This window comes from Cataglyphis hispanica, chromosome 8 (genome assembly GCF_021464435.1).
Source record: "Cataglyphis hispanica isolate Lineage 1 chromosome 8, ULB_Chis1_1.0, whole genome shotgun sequence".
NCBI classification, from domain to species: domain Eukaryota; kingdom Metazoa; phylum Arthropoda; class Insecta; order Hymenoptera; family Formicidae; genus Cataglyphis; species Cataglyphis hispanica.
In genome coordinates, this window is record NC_065961.1 from 917,215 (window position 1) to 937,536 (window position 20,322).

General features: G+C 30.9%; 2 protein-coding genes across 2 annotated transcripts; both read left to right on the top strand.

Annotated features, from left to right (window-relative positions):
• The first annotated feature begins 93 nt into the window (after positions 1–93).
• LOC126851803 (structural maintenance of chromosomes protein 4) lies at positions 94–7,186 on the top strand. The gene is made up of 9 exons (XM_050596141.1): positions 94–438; positions 588–948; positions 1,018–1,209; positions 1,298–1,477; positions 1,600–1,892; positions 2,050–2,329; positions 2,490–3,086; positions 3,403–5,753; positions 6,471–7,186. Exons 2-9 carry the CDS (start codon positions 709–711, stop codon positions 6,595–6,597), a joined length of 4,260 nt encoding a protein of 1,419 aa, XP_050452098.1. The 5' UTR covers positions 94–438; positions 588–708; the 3' UTR covers positions 6,598–7,186.
• Positions 7,187–7,751: 565 nt separating this feature from the next.
• Positions 7,752–19,048, top strand: LOC126851804 (putative inorganic phosphate cotransporter). Its single transcript, XM_050596143.1, has 7 exons — positions 7,752–7,916; positions 12,070–12,203; positions 14,788–15,088; positions 15,944–16,206; positions 16,561–16,704; positions 17,234–17,608; positions 18,559–19,048. The coding sequence occupies exons 1-7, from the start codon at positions 7,820–7,822 to the stop codon at positions 18,727–18,729; spliced, it is 1,485 nt and encodes a 494-aa protein (XP_050452100.1). The 5' UTR covers positions 7,752–7,819; the 3' UTR covers positions 18,730–19,048.
• Positions 19,049–20,322: the final 1,274 nt, after the last annotated feature.

Consider the following 20,322-nt stretch of genomic DNA (forward strand, 5'->3'; position numbering starts at 1 on the left):
CTCGGTACAAATTTTTCATATCTACAATATCCCTCATTCATTTTGCCCCCCACGCCATTTTGTATGTTCAAGTTCAATTCACATTCAACGTCTTCTAAGCTTGAATAGCTCGATGTTTGGTGAATTATTTTTTATCTTCGCGAAAAAAATTGGATTTTTCAAAAAATGACATTTGTATAGCGATAAAAATTCGAATGGTGGTATCTTCGAACGATTTAAAATTATCGCGAAATTTGTGTGTGTGATTATTATGGATTATTTATTCGAATGAAATTCGTTATTCGAATGGGATTTTGAATTCGGGACGCTTCCAGTGCTGCTTCAGTTCAACGTAAATGGCGGGGATTGAAAAATATTGAAAGACTGTGTAATTAATTTTTATCGTTCATTCAACGACAAATACTCTTTTCAGTCGGAATTATTGTAACGATATCTTAGGTATATATAAGATTTTAGCTGCTATAATGAAGCATATAAATAATATTTATATTTATTATACATAACCTTATATCATTGTTTTTGTAGTGTTTAGTGTAAAAACCGCATGTGCAATGAATATTCAATAGTTGTTATATCTCTTTGTTTAGATCATCCTCCAGATAATTGATCAATGATGCAAGCGATGCTGATATGATCCTCTTTGTCGATATTATAGATGAGTTAACTTGGAATTGCAAAGTGAGAATTGTCGGTTAAACTCATTTCAGAATGATTAGTAATTCTCAAGAAAGAATTAACACCTCCGACATGGAGGTTGATGAATCGAACAAGGAATATGACACTGACGAGGAGGGTGGTATGAGAATCGATGATGATATATACATTCCACCGCCACTGAAAACCTTCTGCGAGGTTGATACAACTGGTCCAAGACTCATGATCACTAAGATTGTCAATGTAAATTTCAAAAGCTACGCTGGCACAACTACCATTGGTCCTTTTCACAAAGTAAATTTCAATATAACGTATGACTATCTGTCTATTGAACGTGGTGTTTAATCTAATTTTCTTCTACAGAGCTTCTCGGCAATAGTTGGTCCCAATGGTAGTGGCAAGAGTAATGTAATAGATTCTATGCTGTTTGTGTTTGGCTATCGCGCCAGCAAGATCAGATCGAAGAAGATTTCTATCTTAATACATAATTCCAGTGAATATTCAAATCTGAATAGCTGCACTGTCTCTGTACACTTTCAGAAAATCATCGATAAAGTAAGATAATTTTATTTTGAAATATAAAGTATATTTAATGAGGTCATTGATGAAGCATAAAATTATTATAATTTAAATAATTTTCAAGGAGCTTGAAGGAGACTACGAAGTCATTCCAAACAGTGAGTTTGTTATATCTAGGACTGCATTTAAAGACAATTTATCATATTATGAGCTTGATAAGAAGAAAGTACAATTTAAGGAAATCGCTAAGGTTCTCCGATCCCATGGAGTTGACTTGGATCACAATCGGTTTTTAATATTACAAGTAAAATCTTATATATGCTTTCTTTTTGTTCATTAAATTCCACTAATATTACGTATTTATAGTAACTGTAATATGAAGTTATACTTTATATCAGTAAAAAACGTGCGAAATGTTTTCTCTAGGGTGAAGTCGAACAAATTGCATTAATGAAACCGAAAGGACAACATGAAAATGACACCGGCATGTTGGAATTTCTGGAGGACATTATCGGTACATCTCGCTATAAGGAACCTCTAGCAAAATTAGCAGATAAGATTGAAGTATTAACAGAGTGTAGACTAGAAAAATTACATCGTCTTAGAGTTGTGCAGAAGGAAAAGGAGAGTCTAGAAGAACCTATGGAAGAAGCCATGCAATACCTGAAAATAGAGAATACAATAATCAGATTACAGCATCAACTTTACCATTGTAAGAGGTGAGATATAAAAATAGAATATAAAAAGAGTTTTATATTATTTTAAAATGAAAATAGAGAAAATATGAAAATAGAGTTTTATATTATTTTATTATCAAAAATCTTTGGAATATTATGGCAGCTTGAATATTGAAAATTATGAATATTTTTTTTTCAGATCCGAAGCGGTGAAGGAACTTGCCGAGCATGTAGCAAAGAACGATACTTTAGACAAGGAACAGACTGCATTAATGAATGAGATGACAAATGTTCGTCAGCAAAAAGAAGAAAAGACTAAGGTTATTAAGGAGAAGAGCAAGAAATGGAATGCCTTACAACAACAGAAGGATGATGCTACGGCGAAGTTCGACAAACTACGCAAGCAGGATGAGTCATTACACGCCGAACTAATTGAAACGAATAAGCGGCGAAAAGATAACATAGCAACCATGAAGACGGTAATTTTTTATATTATCTTCTCTCTATAAATTACAAATATATTATAAAGTATATATTATAAAGTTACATATATATATATATATATATATATATATATATATATATATATATATTGTTTATATCAAATTATACATATGGCAATTGGTATGATGATGATAGGAAAAGAACAAAATGGAAGAACTGCTAAATGTACCAGAGAAAAATACAAAAGACATCGAAGAATGCGAGAAGTTGATCGAGACATACATGACCAATAAAGAAAAAGAAGAGACTGCGTTAACGACTTTGATGGCGGGGTTGCGAACACAGACGGAGCCGTTGCTGAATGAGCGGTCCGATTTGGAAAAGGAGCTGATATCTCTTAGGAAAAACGTGGATCAAGCGAAAGCGGCATACGATATTGCGCAATCTGAGCTGGAGCTTTATATATCGGTGGAAAAGGTTGAAAAAGAAAAGCTGGAAAGTCTCCGAGAATCCGTGGAGAGGACAACAAGCACTCTTAAGGAACGGCAGAAGCAGCTGGATTTATTCGAACGGAAAATTCCTGCAACCCAAAACAGTTTGAAACAGGCACAGGATGAATTGAATGACGCAAAAAGACGCGAAGTCGAAAAAGTCGCTCAGCTAAAGAAAATGCAAATGACTTTCGAGGAAAAGCGCTCTGCTATGCAAGCTAGTACATCGCGGAATCGTATCTTGGATGCATTGATGAGAGAGAAGCGAGAGGGACGGATGCCTGGAATATTCGGAAGACTGGTAAGTGTAATAGAAACTTTTTAAACTATGACTTAATAAAACGTAATTATATTGATTATCGAGATAAAAAACCTTTTAATTCACTAAATGCAATTCAAATCTTATTTCATTGCTTTAAATAAGCTTTCTGAGATTGCTTATTGTAGATATATGTATTATAATTCATTGTATTTTACTATAATTGGACATATAAAATATTTATACAAGATTAACTATAGTATTTACTACATACAAGATTAATTATAGTTATTCTTTTACTACATACTTTAACTTATACTTAAAACAACATTTTCACTCCATAATTTTTTCTTCATAGGGCGACTTGGGTGCTATTGATGTGAAATATGATGTTGCTATATCGACAGCGTGCGGTCCTCTGGATAACATCGTCGTGGACACGGTGGACACGGCGCAGACATGCATTACATATCTGCGACAACATAACATAGGGCGCGCAACGTTTATACCATTAGAGAAACAACAGCGATTCCTGTCCAAGTGTCACAGCAAGATTCAGACACCGGAAAATGTGCATCGACTGTTCGATTTAATAAAGGTAGAGGATGAACGAGTGCTGCCGGCATTCTACTACGCTTTACATGACACTCTAGTGGCGCAGGACTTGGATCAAGCGACACGCATTGCTTATGGCAGAACGCGTTATCGCGTAGTGACGTTGAAAGGCGAGCTGATTGAATTGTCTGGTACGATGAGTGGTGGCGGACGCACAGTATTGCGAGGACGAATGGGCCAGAAGGTAGTAAGAAGCGAGCCATCGAGCACCGATATCGAGAAGCTGCAGTCACAGCTAGATGCCATATTCGAAGAGTGCAATAATCTGAGAACAAAGCAACAGCCATTGGAGCAGCAGATCCATGTGTTGACGACCGCTTTGCAAGACATGAAAATGGACAGACAAAAATTTAGTATTGAAGTACAAACGTTAAGGGAACAGGAACCGTCGTTGCAAGTACAACTTAAAGCGCAGGAAAAGAAGGCCGCCAACTCGATATCGGATCCAAAGAAAGTTGCTCAACTGCAACAGGCGTTAGATGCAGCGAAATTGCATTTGGACGAGGTCGAGGAGAGTTCCGCTTCGGTAGAAAAAGAGGTAGCGCGTATTAATAGCAAAATAGATGACATCTCTGGCAATCGAGTACGGGATCAACAAAAGAAAATCGCGCAATTGACTAAATCGATAGACAAGGCCAAGGCGGAGGTATGTCGTTTGCAGGTAGCCATCAAGACTGCTGAAAGAAATCTCAAGAAGACAGAAAAATATATTGACACGTTGCAAAGTGATGTACATGCTTGCGAGGAGAGATTAAGAAACATTAAAAACGAGAAATTGGAACTCGAAGAAAGTGCCAAAGTAATTCTGAATGAGTTAAAAGAGTTGAATGAAGCATTGACCGAGCGTGATGACGCTATGTCATCCTTAAGAGACGAGTTGAACGAGCTGCAGGCAAGCGAGGACAAGATGAAGGCGGTGAAGATCGACCTGGATCAGAAACTGCACGAAAGCAGAAAGTTGTTGAAGGAACTTCAACATGTAATTCCTGAATATAATCGGAAGATAGCGGAACTAGAGTTACGATCGATTCCCCGCGAGACATTGGAGCCGCTTAAAGACTTGACTGAGGAAGAGATCGACGAATTGGACGCAAAGATAGTGGCACAAAATTTACAGAAGGCTAGAAAGAAGCTACCCGACCAGATACCTAATATGAAGATCATTGCGGATTATCAAGAAAAGGACGCGTTGTACATACGTCGCGTCGCCGAATTGGAGGAAATGACATTGACGCGCAACAAGATGCGCGAGGTGTATGAAACTGCTCGACGACGTAGAATTCAGGAGTTCCAGGACGGTTTTAGCCTGATCACCACAAAATTAAAGGAGCTGTACCAGATGATTACGTTGGGCGGCGATGCGGAGTTGGAGCTAGTAGACTCGTTGGATCCCTTTAGCGAGGGTATTGCATTCAGCGTGCGTCCGCCGAAGAAATCGTGGAAGAGCATCAGCAATCTCAGCGGTGGCGAAAAAACTCTGAGTTCATTGGCGCTGGTATTCGCCCTCCATCATTACAAGCCCACGCCGCTCTACTTTATGGATGAGATTGACGCGGCGCTCGATTTCAAAAATGTTTCGATCGTTGGTAACTACATCAAAGAGCGCACGAAGAACGCGCAGTTTATCATCATCTCATTGCGTTCGAACATGTTCGAATTGGCTGACTATCTGGTGGGTATCTACAAGACGCGAAACTGTTCCAAGAGCGTGACTCTCAATTTGGGACGTTACTACGAGAACAACGGCATCGCGCCACCCACCCAGCTCACTTCCAAGACCTACGCGTCACAGGCTACGCAGAGAACGCAGGTACTCTTGACGCAATGCAGCCAGGCTGCGCGCAAGGAAAATACTGCACCCGTGAATAATAATCAAAATAATGCAAAAGAAACACAATCGAATGAGGAGAAGGTCTTATCCACGAAGAATGATAACACGAAAGAAGTACTAAATGGAGAAAATAATTCTTCGCCACACGCGAAGAACAACAAAGCAAACGAAATTTCGCTAAATGTGGAAGAGACGTCGATCGTAAAAAACAATGATGCAAAAAAAAAACCACAAAAGGAACAGCCAGAAGTCAATGGATTGAGGTAGGTATTGAGATCAACGTTTCTCACTCATTCTCATTCAACATTTTTATCAATTGCATTGTAACCATATTGCATTCTGAAAGACGAAAAATTATATAATTTATTTTTCTTGCATTGCTTGTGTAATATATATTCGATCAGAGATAACATAAATATGTATGATAACATAAAAATTACCTTCTTAGTATTTTTTTTTTGTATATTTGTAAATTAGTAATTAATTACGCGATTATGTTTTCTATTTTTTTAATAAATTAGAGTTAGCAAATAAAAAAATATACTTTTAAAATGAGATTATATATGAATCTTGTCGAATATTTGTCATAACGATTTCTCCCATTTTATATTTAGTATGTAAGACTATCTAAAAAGTATATTTTATATTTATTTTATATAATATAGATGAATTATTTTCAAGATAGAGATTATATAATTAAAATAATATTGCATGATAAAAAAGGAGTTAAGAGATATTAAATAAATTAAAACACATTCTACATTATGTAATATTAAAAGTAGTTATTGTATTATATAATATTAATGGTAGTAAAAACAAGAATGGGATCAGTCTAAATTCGGAAAATATAAATGTTTACTCTAGCAATTGTATGAAACTGAACACTAAAATAGCAATGAAAGACTTAAGACGGTTAAATAATTTATTTTTCATTATCTTTGCAATTGAAATTTATTGGATATTAATAGTTTGCTTTACAGTCTTCCAGATTTGTCGATATGTTCGACACCACCATCTCGGCGCTCTGACAGACTCGCAAGGAAGAGTGCGAGTATAAACAAAAGCGTTAACAAGGAACCAATTAATAAGAAGCGAAAATTGAAGTGACTGAATGATTCCGCGAACTTCGAAAGTCCGCAGGGTCCTCAAAGATTAGTGCGTGTAAATGAATAACGTCGGAGACTAATTTCAATTCTTCTAAATATGTTGTATAATGACGTTTTTTATAATAATATTAAATTTATATTTTCAGAAGACGTAAAATTTTATTAATTAAATATTAACGATAAAATTATAATAAGCGTTCTATTAAATAAAATAAATTATGAGATTTGATAGTTATAGTTTTAGTTATCAAAAATATATAACGAAACTTATATATATCTAGTTTTGTTATAATAATGTTAAGTCTAGTTTTGACATAATAATGCATACACAAACATATGTAAATTGTCAGTTCTCTTGTAATTTAAGATCTCTGTAAAAGTGTAAGATACTGAAAGTTATGTATGTGTAATTGTAAGACATAGAGTCTGTCTCTTTTCTTTTTTTGTAGTTTTCCAGTGAATATAAACTTCATTTTGGAAAGTACAATATATAATTCAGTCAAAGAGAATGGACTTATAAGTGAATGCAAAGTGCAAAAATATTTTTATATTTTTATATATGACCAGCTATAGTAATGAAAATAGATTGTAATTGATTATGACATATATATATATATATATATATATATATATATATATATATATATATAAATTTCTTATTTCGTAATTATTAATTAATTATTTTATAATAATAATTAATTGTCATTATTAAGAATTATATAGATATTACATAAATTCTTGAGATGAAACATGTATGAGAATTTTTTGGCGAAAATTTTTTTATCTCGGATTTTCAAACGTTTATTTGTACCTGGCCGTGATAACGCTATCACAAATGAGAACACGATTGAACGTCAATCGAATGAAACGTGCGAAAAAAGCTGAAAAATTTTCAAGGCTGATCGCATTTGTGTCGCCGCTCGCCGCGAAATGGCCTCGATCCTTTAGATTTGTTCTGTACTTTTCATATAGTTTCTCCCAAGAGAGATTTAATCTGTTGCTCCAGACAGCGAAATATCTTAATTCGCATGCGGATAAAAGGAAAAATCGGGTAAATCACCTGCCCTGCCGGATGATGACGATAACGGCGATGATGACGATGACGATGAGGAGAGGGAGAAAAAGCGGAGGACGGAGGAGGAAGGGAGGCAATATAAGAATCGTTACAACATGTCAGATACAGATTTTAATGGAGTACGAGAGGAGAAAACGCAACTCGCGGAATGACGGCTATCAAAAAGGATGACACCAACGCTGATGCCACCGATAAAACGTCGCCGAAAATGTCCAACGCGATGTCTCCGACTCTACAACAGAGCTGTAAGAGAACTGTCAGTGTGCGGGTAAAATGTCAAATTTGACATTTGAGGAATTTAATCGGATTTTAAAAGTGGAAAAAAATATACGTGTTTATAGGTACAAGAAGAAGTTTTCTTTATGGCGTACATAAAAAAAAACTTCTGTTTTTTTGTACAATAAAAATTCATGACGCGGGAAAGAAATATGTTCTCTTCCATCGAAATATAAATTTCAAACGAAGGAAATTTCAACGAAGGCTTGAACAAGATATCCGTGACTCGTTATTAGATATGAATTAGAAATTAAATTGTAAGTTACGGATTTGGATCACCATCAATTTCTCGAGTGGATTTTTATTGCAGATTTCAATCAAAATTTCCCAAATATTAAGAATACTGTTTTTAACTTTGTGCCATCGACATTAATTCGGGAATTTCTAAAATATTTTAATTTTTTTTTTTTTACGTGGAAATTTACAAATTGTGACTTAGCACAACATATATAGTGTTTGGAAAAGTGCATTGTTTTTGTTATCGAATCGATCGATGGATGTCAGAGATTAGTGATCTAGACATCTTCAGATGATTATAATTGTTGATGTCAAGTTAATAATGATGAAGAATCGAAGTAAGAGATCTCTTTCTGTACATTATATTACAAAAGTGTATTAAGGAAAGGAATTTAGGAAAATTTAGCCGGAGGCCGATTTATCGAGTCATTTACGATGAAATGATTAACAATACGTTCGTAGGTGAAACAAACTTTCAATATATATTATTGGAAAGAAATATTCAAATTTATTTTCTTTGTATTATTTTATCTGAAATAACTGTATCATGTATCTATATATCATCACGTATTTTAAATACATGATTATACTCGGCTACGACGCGGAATATATAATATAACAGTGATTACCTTGGAGATAACGTGATAGTGACATATGCTAGTTTTTTAAAAGTCGTATTTTTTGAATCGTATTTAAAAAAAAAATATATATATTTTTATAAAAATACATTTGGACAAAAACAGTTGAAATTAATTTATTATTTGTCATGCAGTCTTTACAATGAATAGTACATCGCTGTCAAAGACAATGATAAAGAAGAAAACAAAATAGTGATAATAATAATAATAATAATAATAATAGTGCAATAATGCCTTATTAATAATAATTTCAAAATTAAAAATAACGATTAACGAAAAATTAAATAACGATATACAAATAATGTATTATTGTTTTTTTTTAAATTGGCGAGAAATTACATTTGATAAAGTAAAGAAAAGCTAGGCGAGAAACTTTTTTATCAGAATACAGTTTTCGAAATTCTCTATTGATCCTGTTGTATCGCATAATCCGATCTTTAATTTTGTAATCATCTGAATGACGTAACCATTCGAATGACGTTGAAAATATTTTCCAAGCTATTCGATAACTCCTGTTGATCGTTGGTCATTTTATCTGGGATTATCGCGCACGTAAATTTATAACTTCACTTCGACCGCAATAAAGAAAACTATCGAATCGAAGCTGCTTCTCGCGATCGATGATCCAGAAGCGCGCGATCCCACTATTATTTCGCATTATGAGATTTTTGTATTAGATATCTCTATTAATCACATTATAGATCGAATCGCGGTTTATCTTTATGCAATTCTTTCTGTATCTTATCGAATCGTATTTAGATTATCGACGAGTAGCAATATGTTATTTATTTGTTTTATCTAAAATATTATCTAAAAATTTAGTATCTGTTGATCGATTCTGACATTCCACATTTTTTATACACATTATTTATTATTTATTTTATACACATCATTTATTATTTTTAAAGATAAAGCAATTATTCATGTTGATAATATTTTCTTTGCAAATTATTAGATACAGCTGTGCAACATTTAAAACTTTATATATTATTTATTTTTATATCCTTATACTTGCTTAATATTTTATTTAATTAAATTTACGATAACATGATAAGAGTGAATTGTGATAATTAAGTCAAATTTCTAATATTAGAAAAATCACATAAGATTTCTAATAAATTTCAACTCATCTTTTTTCAAGGAAATTATTCAAGTATAGTTTATTTTCGTATTAGCCTCGCATTATTCCTTCGTTCTGCTATTTTATCATCAACACTCGTTACTTGTATAATTATACGTGTGCGGTGCAATTATATAACTGCGATTAACAACGACTTTGTTACGGTGAATTAGCATGCAAAGATTTTAATTTCAATCAAAGTCGTGAGATTCATAAAAAAAATCTCTCTCGCTCTCTCTTTTTATCCTATTCACTCGTAAAAATACTTATCCTCTCTCTTTGATTAAAAATATAAATAATATGAATTGACATTTTTATTATATGTTAATGATGAATTAATATTGATAGTACATAAATCTATACTTATTCTCTTCTTGAGAAGAGATTACGATATGCGAACGTTATCGCAAAAATTGTTTTTATTTTATCGGAGAATGTTTCTAAATGTGAACGATTTTACGCCGAAAAAACGACCTCCCCTCTGCCTTGTATCAGTCTTAGAATTAATTAAACGAAGTCTTATGTTTACAAACACACACACACACACACACACACACATATTTCGATACATTCTGACTCGCTATTATCGGTTTGCAGCTATTTTCTTTTTTTTTTTTTAATATAAGGCGCATGTTTATAATTTGACAGATACACACACATGTTGCGAAAGACAAATAGCTGTGAACAGAATTGAATCAAACCGAATAGGCTTATATTCTCTCTCTTTCTTTAATATCACCTCTTAGCCTCTCTCCTTGTCCTGGTTTAATAATATATATTCTTTTCTATGTTTATATATTTGTTTGTCAGATCCCATGATGTAAGAAAACACATGTTTATGTTTTCTTTTTTTTTAATGTTTTCTTACATCAGTGAACCTTCCATGGTTTGTTTACAGTGGAATTCTTCGAGATTAGGTGATATTTGTAATAATGCTGATTAAACATCATCATTTTTACATTATCGCGCGAGATTAGGATAATTGCGTGCGCGAAATGTGATTTATTAATGTGACTAATTATATGTCATAATTTAACAAGTTCCTTCTTTGAATATAAAAGCTCTCTGGAAAAGCTCTAGTCGATTTTTTGAAACGTTGAAAAACTGTTTAGCTCGAGAAAAATATGGGTAAATATCTCTTCTCATTATCATTAATTATTATTATATTATTATCTTTTGTTATTATTATAACAATTTATCGTGATCATTTGTTATTGCAATTAATATTTTATTATGTTGCTATTTACAGGTTTTTAAAGTCATAATTTTACATTCATTCATACTTCTTGTCGTTTATATGTAACAGTCATTTTTATCTCGATGATATTGATCTCGATGATTAAATTAAATATTAATATTGCAAAAATAATGTGCTTTTGAATAGATTGATTCTTGCTCGATCGGTTTTTTCTTTCCTCGAAATTTCATCTAAACAATCAATAAAATTTATAAACGATAATTCTCTTTGTATGTTTTTATTATATAAAATTCATTAAATCTTTTAGCGTTTTTGAGTGAAGCAATTTGCCATCAACATATGTTTAATCGAAAATGGATTTTGAATCTGATTAATATAAAATAATAATATAAATAAATATAAAATATATCTGATTTTATGCTACTTTAACTTTAAAGCATAAGCTTCTTTGTTCTCCTGATTAATCAATCAAACGCTTACTCGAAGTATTTCATTGATTAATCTAATAATCCAAGTACTCCTAGTAACCCAAGTCAGAGTTTATGACATCATTTATCCTTCTCAAAGCGATCAAACTTGCTTCACTCAAAAATGTTATTTATTATATTGCCATTAATTTGTGAATTTATTATCAAAAAATATTTTATTTTTTTCTCAGGCATTTTAATTAAATAATTGTGGTAATTTTTTTCATGTGATTGAATAAACTTTATTAGTCTCTTTACTTAAAGTTTAAAAAATAAAAAAGAAAGAGTGACATTTCCTCAAGACAGTACAGCCTGTATAATAAAAGATTCTTACAGCCTATAATAATAATAATAATAATAATTTTTCCAAATATGGGTAATTGAAAAATATTCTCAAGACGATTTTGCGAATAATTGATGCAATTCGTTTGCTATTGAGATAAAAGAACGATCTTTCCGCAGGTATCTTCGGGATCAGACACGTGCAGGCGGTGTTACTGTTCCTGGGCATGACCATGGGGTACAGTCTCAGGGTGACGATGTCGGTGGCCATAGTGGCGATGGCAGACGCAAAAACCGCGAATCCCGATATCGAGGTAAATTACGTTCTTTTATTGTGAACGAGACTTAAACAGTTTTATGCTCTCGGATACTATTTTTAACACTCGAGAGCATGTTCTTGCTTAATTGAGCGTTAGATAAGCCTCGAGCATGCCATTATATAACAACAACGCGATCAATTCATTGTTATTCTTGAGAAAAATCTGCGCAATATCATAATTTGTTTGGCATTTATGAAATACGATTCCAGAATTGCAATCTTGCCGTATATGATATTTCGTCTTACGCCGCCAATTTCTCTTATGGAAAAATTATTGCGAATCATTGGGAAAATACAATGATTAAATACTTATTTCAGTAATTTTTTGGCTAATATTTCGTTCAATCACTGATTAAAATACTTGATAAAATCAGTGATAATGATGACACTGTCCAGGAACCGCATGTCATTTTGATATTAGATTTTGATTTTTCATTGATATTTTTTGACGATATTAATTGACGTCTTTAAGATATGAAAATAATTCAATCACAAACGATTGAAGTCATAAAAGATATTACATTTTGATATTCTATGACTTCTTTTTGAGTTTCTTTTTACGAATGTAATGACGTAGTAAATAAATAATAAAATACTAAAATTAAATATAATTTAATTTTTATAAAAATTTAAGATTTTTTATTTATCTGGAAATTAAACTCTTATTTTATATCTGAAGTAGATGTAAAAAACGATTTTTACTCATCCATTCCCATTTTCCAACAATTAATTCAAAATTTGAATAATCCCTTATGTTGGGATTTTATCAGAAGTTAAATTGATAGAAAAATATATTACATTTTCATGTTATTATTGATATTTTAATATTAATGTTAAATATTAGCAGTATTTAATCATTGAAATCTTTAATATTAAAGTGCCAGTAATTAGATTATTTAGATTATTTTATTAGTTAATTACTCAGTAATTAAATCAATAGAAATTATATTAGCTATTTAAGTACTTAAAATAAATAATTTATTAGTAATAAATATCCATAAGAATTATATTTTTGCATATCAAAATTGTTCTGTTTTATTCGATTTTTATTAGCGAATAAATGTACTTGTATCAATTTTATTCACATTTTTAATGATTAAATTATACGAGATATTGAATCAAATTCAATATTATATGTTTAATATATGTCGAACTTTTTATAATTAATTTTTGACTCTAAAATTGTACATGATTGTATTTCATTGTACATTTAAGGATATTTAAAACCGTTGAATTACTCGCTTCCAATTGAGCAAAACAGCTTGCGTCGATAGATCGGTTTTTATAGATTCGCAGAAATATATTTCATAAAACAGCGATCGCGCTGCCAAAAAATATGAAATCTGTGTCAGGGCAAGGAAATTTTCCTCCACGAAATCGGGAGAGTTTAAAGTGCATAGGGTCGTGCTCCGCCGATAGATGCTTTCTTTTATGATATAGCGTTCGAGTGAAGCAAGTTTGATCGCTCCGAGAATGATTAATGATAATAATAAATCATAAATTTTATCTTGGGTTGCTAGGGGTAATTAGATTATTAGATGAATCAATGAAATATTTTGAATCATCATTTAATTGATTAATCAGGGCTAAAAATCTTGTGCTGTAAAGCTAAAATAGCATCAAACGGGATATACTTTATATTATTTATATTATTAGTGTATTATTTATATTATATTGATATTTATATTATATTAATCTAAAATTAAAATATCAATATTATATTATAATAATCAAATTCAAATTCAATTTTCAGTCGAACATATCATGACAAATTGGATTTAATCGTTCTCAAAAAAAAAAAAAATGTTAATAGATAAATCTCATTATCAGCCACGTGTGGCTGATGATTTGCGGAGACATTTTTTCCATTGTCACCAAAAATAGCATAATTAAGCTGATTCAATTTCGTTTGAATTCTTATACAATATACAATGATCCTGTGCAGATAACTCTTATCATTATCTTTACAGGGTCACTAATAAGATTGATGGATATGACTTATCAGATTGTAATAACTTCGTTAGCGAAAATATCATTAGATCGCGATGTTGCAATAATCTCTCCATCGATTTACAATATTATCACATAATTATAATTTGATACATTATTATTTTAATTATACAGAGTATTTCATATCATTTGTCCACCCCTTTTATTTTGAAAAGAAATGGCACTAGGAAGATGGGACAAACAGTTGTTCACTTAAAAACCTATCTGAAGTTTCTAATAAGAGTATTTTTATTTTTCGGACACCCTCGAAAATATTGGAAATTCAATACCCATGTTGCCTCGATTTCTGGAATACCCAAAAAATGAAAGTACCATCATCAGAAACTTGAGATAGCCTTATGGTAAATATTGTCCCAATCGTTTGTTTGTCCCAACTTCCTAACATTATTCCTTTTCAAAATAAAAGGATGATCTGAAACACTCTGTATATAAAATGTCCCCCTTCCCCCCCCACACACACACAGAAAAACTAATATTTAAAATAATATTACGCTTGCTAAACTTTGACATTATGTATATATGAAGGGGTGTGATGATTGTTAGAAAATCGTATTGATTGCTGTCATCAGGATTACGGTTGGAGCCCGGTGGAGAAGAATTTGGTGCTCAGCTCATTCTTCTGGGGTTACGCGATAACGCAGGTGCCGAGCGGTTATATCGCCGGCATCTGGAGCGGCCAGAAGCTGCTTAGCATCGGGATGCTGCTGTGCGGCGTCTTCAACATCGTTACGCCGATTGTCGCCAGCCAGTGGGGTCTGCCGGCCGTTCTGGTTTGCAGGGTGGGCATGGGTCTCATGCAGGCTTGCATGTTACCTTGCGTACACACTCTCCTCTCCAAGTGGGCGCCACCCTCTGAGAGGGCACGATTAGGTGAGAATCGATCCAAAACTCGAGGTATCTTGAGCTAATCATAAGGCAATTGCAAGTTTATATAGGGTGTTAAGAAAAGGATCATATATTTTGATAGTGATATTATTGATCAAAACAAGAAAAAAAAAGTATAATTAATATACAGGCTATCTTTCTATTTAAGCTGTTTGTTCTTTTCTTATTGATTGTGTTATCTCTACAATGCAGTAGACAAAAGAGACTTTTTAGTTTTGCAGTCAATATTATAAGAAGTGCTATCTCTATGTGGTTAAGTGATCCTATAAGCCAAAAAGGAATTAAGATTATTAAATCATTTTTTTTTGTTTTGATCAATACTATCTGTTCTTAAAATATGTAACTCTTTTTTCTAACATTCTGTATATAAAGAGAGTATCTCTTATAAAAAATACATAATATCATCATATATTTTTGATATTCAAAAATGTATATAAACATTATTATATATAATAATATATATATATATATATATATATATATATATATATATAATATAAACATCTTTTATATTTTAAATTTAAAATTTTGAAAATAATGATTAAATAAAATAAGAATTAATCAAAGAATTATTAAAGAATTGTTAAAAAATATGAAAAAATTAGTTTGCTTGTTATAAAAAATTTTTAAGATGTTATAAAAATATATATTATTTATAATATATATAACATAGAATATATAAAATTAATGTATTATTAAATTTTTAGAAAACCAATCAAAAAACGATTGACAAATTTTGTGGAAAATCTACAATAATTAATTATTTTGTTTATAATCGATCGTGATTATATTATCGTTGCAAGATATCTATTTTTGTTATTTATTCTTTGATCGCGGCAGGAACTTTTGCTTATGCGGGCGCCCAATTTGGCACGGTGATTGCTATGCCAATTTCCGGATTTCTCGCTGTATCGAGCATAGGTTGGCCCAGCATCTTCTACCTATTCGGTGCAGTAACGATTCTCTGGAGTACGGTTTTCTTCTATTACGGGGCGGACTCACCGGCCGAGCATCGTAGCATTTCTCAAAAAGAAAGAGAATACATAGAGGAAAGTTTGAGAACCACGGAAACGAAAGATGAAGATAAAAATGAATCCAAGCAGGTATAAAAAAAATAATCTACTTTTATAATATAAATTTCAATAACAGTAATTTAAATATTACATATATATATATATATATATATATATATATATATATATATAGAAAAATAAATAATATATATATATATATATATATATATATATATATATTATTTATTTTTCTTTTCGATTAATTTCAATATCGTGAAATAAAAAGAAATCTACTTTCTAAAATCTTTTTTATTACTATTATTACATTGTAATAATTATTTTTGGGATACATTTTTTAGATTTGTGTAATGATTTGCTAATAAGCCACATACAGAAAGCATAATATAAAATTTCTTTATGATGCGATTTCATGCCTTTTATTAGAAACGTATACCATGGAAGAAGATATTCACTTCGCTTCCCATGTGGGCGCTTATAATAACCCATTGCAGTCAAAATTGGGGATATTGGACTCTATTGACGGAAATGCCTAATTACATGACGGGTGTAATGAAAAATATCGAGAAGGTTAGTATAAAAATTTGATAAAGAAACTAAAAAAGAAAAAATTATCTTTTTCCTAAAAATCACATATTATTTCATTTGTATTTTAATTCTGTTAATTTTTGAAATTTATTTATGGCGATCATCACATATTTTGATCGAATTTGACATCAATTTAATCGAATAAGATACATCTAGGCATAATATTCATGCTTGTGAATTTCTTCACGTTTATGCAAATTCAGCCAAATTTGTTAAAAATATTACTCTGTAAAACAATCACATGTTTCGACATGTAGAGTAAAAATTCCTATTGCAATTCCCGTTGTTTCACCTTCAATTTTTAATTTCGATACGAGTTCTCTCACATTTTCTGCAACATCAGCTGATTCACGTTTTAAAACACTGTTCTTGAAAATAATCGCGTTTGTCCGATATATTTATACATAAATGGGACAATATCTTCATTAAAATTGCACGTGAAAGCACAGAAAATATGATTATAATTAATCAATTAATCAATTAATTAATGCATACCTTTTCATTCCCACAGAGCGGTTTATTCTCGGCGCTGCCATACTTGGTCATGTGGATCCTCAGCTTTCCCTTCAGCTGGCTGTCCGATTACGCGTTAAAGAAAGGCGCATCCAGGGGTACGGTCAGAAAGGTTTGCAATACAGTGGCCCACTGGGGCCCGGCTGTCGCCCTGGGGTTGATGAGCATCGTACCCATCAACAATTACATCTGGGCCGTTGTCATCCTTACCGTGGCGGTGGGTCTGAACGCCGGATCTCTATGTGGTTACCAGATCAATCATATCGATCTCAGTCCAAACTTCGCGGGCACGATGATGTCCATTACTAATTGCATCGCAACTATTGCAGCCATTATCGCGCCTCTCATATGCAGTTTGATCGTCACCGACGAGGTAATTATTCGTTCTCGTTTGTGCACTCAAGACATACCCGAATTGCAAATTTTATCGTGCATATAAATATGCATTTTCATGTCTTAAAACTAAGTATGATACGCATTTCTGATTTGAAAATTTTTTAATTATTTATGAATTAATATGTACACTAAAAATGATACAAAAAAATACTATTGCACAAATTTTTTTTTTAATTAAAAAATTATTTATTTAAATACAAAGAAAAATTAGTTATTTCAATCAACCAGTAAATATATTTGAATTAGTGAAATATATAATAAAATAAAAGCAAAGTAAGTTTTTATTTAAAAATAAAAAAATTTGTTTTTTTATCTTTATTAACTATGCTTAATTATACTAATTATATTAAATTACTTCCTTGAAGAAAACATTTTTTAATTTTTAGATGCTTGTTTCAAAAATACAGATTTCTTTTATTTTAATAAATAAGTTTTTATCTTCAAATATATAAATATTTTTTATATTAAAATTTTAAAGAACGTATTTAAAAATTATAATTTTTATTATATACAAGTAATAATTTATTTAATATAAGAAAACAAAATTTTTGGAAACAAAGTATATATATATTTAAATAAAAAAAAATTAATCAAAATGTATTTATTTGATTAAAAAATTTTGTTTTTGATGTATAAAATTAGATAAAAAAATTATTGAAATTAAATAATAGATTTTTTTAATTTAGTTTAATATCTCTGGTATAAAAAAAATTATATGAAACTAAAATTGTTTGTGTGTATAAAGAACATTCGTAGATTCTACTTTCTCATTTTTTTTGCTTTCCAATATTTTTTTTATTTTACATTATATTGTTAATCTTCTATTTCTTCTAAACTTAAATAAGAAATGAAAAAAGTTATTTAAATTCCAAATACATTTAAATGCTCTACATATGATTTGCTATTGAGAGATCTTTTACTTTTCAGAGCAACGTGTATCAATGGAATATCGTGTTCTATGTCTCAGCAGCGATTTTCTTTTTTGGTAATCTGATATTCGTGATATTCGGCAAGGGTGAAGTGCAATGGTGGAATGATCCTGAGGAAGTTCAAATTCGACGGCAAAAACGGAAAGAAGATATAGAAGATAAGAGATAAACTTGAAATTCATATTAATTACGTGAAATACGTCTTTAGGATTTGTCAAATTTATCACTGGGGTTAATGTGTGACGTAAATCAGATTATAAATGGAAAGTTATATAGGACCAATAGAACTGATCTATGTTAATACTTATAAGTTATATATTTTTCGCTCTGTTCCTGATTACGAGTCCAAATGTCTTGTTACAATTTTAACTGTGTCAAAGTACTTGAAAAAAAAATCTAAAAAAATTTATATATACCTTGACACATCTGTAGAACATGATCATGTATAACAAAAGTTAAAAAATAAATTTTAAACATTTTTTGAATTATTTACGCGGAATATTCTATTGTCAAAATATCGATAATATCAGAATGATCTATGTGTGATTTTTAAGGATTAAATTTGATTTTAAATACGAATCTTCTGAGAGTTCAGAATTGCGATCAAAGTCGCTATTGCCGTTATACTGTACATATTTTATTGTTTCATCATGAGGTGTGATGATGATCTTTCAACTCTTTGTAGTGATGCACTCTACTTTTTGCATTCGACATCGCTATAATCGTTACTCAAACTTTGAGATTAAAATAGATTTTTGATCACATCGTTATATAACAAAGAATTTTTATTTTATTTTTTATTTAGGTCAGTTTGTCAGATATCAATATTACATAACGTGATATATAATTTTAAACAATGTAAACGTATTTGTCCAATGCATATTAAACAAGATAAATTTCTCTTCAAATCGGATATAATTTTTGAGATTACAGAGAAAAAAAATTTGTCGTAAAAGAAAAATGTCTACAAATTTTTTCATGATACAGATATATTTATGTATTGACTGTATAAAAATGTTTGTCAAATACAAATTTTGACTTCTATTTATAATACTGTATATAATCAAAAAATTATGTGTTTTTAAAATAATAGACATAAGGAATAACAATAATAATTTAGCTTTGTCTTAATTATTTAAATTTTATTAACCATATTAACCCTCTTTTTTTATCTCGCGTGCTTCATTAATAGATGTATGGCGATAATAGATACAATTTCACTTCGCTTTGGATATTTATAAACGCGAATCTTTATCTAATAAAATGCATACACCATACTCGCGAATCGCAAACATTCGCATTAAATGCGTTATCTTTGTAGGACGAAAGACAAGAATTGATTATTTATCGAAGCGACGATCTATTCCGATACTCGTCAATTCTCGTAAATGAAAGAGTGTAATTAGGGCACAGTCGTAAATATTATTAAATTTTAAATTACCTTTCTTTCAAAGAATCTTGAATTATTTTAAAACAGAAAAACGTTTACTTTTCAAGATAATTTATATTGAGCGAATTCTTTAATGATATACAGGGTAAATCTTTTTAATTTTAACAGGCAAATATTTCGAAAATATCCAATTTTTTAAATAAAAGTTGTATGATCTAGGGGAGGAACCAAATGGTGACCTTGGTTTGACCTTGAAACGTATATTTATTTGAAAAGTTTTTTTTGCATATTTTCGAAATATTTGCTTATTAAAATTAAAAAGACTTATTTTGTATATTGTATAACATGCCGATATATACATAGTAATATAAT

Coding starts and splice junctions, on each gene's coding strand:
- LOC126851804 (XM_050596143.1), top strand. CDS start 7,820: ATGACGGCTATCAAAAAGGATGACACCAACGCTGATGCCACCGATAAA. Junction 7,917..12,069: donor TCCGACTCTACAACAGAGCT/GTAAGAGAACTG, acceptor ATCTTTCCGCAG/GTATCTTCGGGATCAGACAC. Junction 12,204..14,787: donor CCGCGAATCCCGATATCGAG/GTAAATTACGTT, acceptor TGCTGTCATCAG/GATTACGGTTGGAGCCCGGT.
- LOC126851803 (XM_050596141.1), top strand. CDS start 709: ATGATTAGTAATTCTCAAGAAAGAATTAACACCTCCGACATGGAGGTT. Junction 1,210..1,297: donor TTCAGAAAATCATCGATAAA/GTAAGATAATTT, acceptor ATAATTTTCAAG/GAGCTTGAAGGAGACTACGA. Junction 5,754..6,470: donor CCAGAAGTCAATGGATTGAG/GTAGGTATTGAG, acceptor TTTGCTTTACAG/TCTTCCAGATTTGTCGATAT.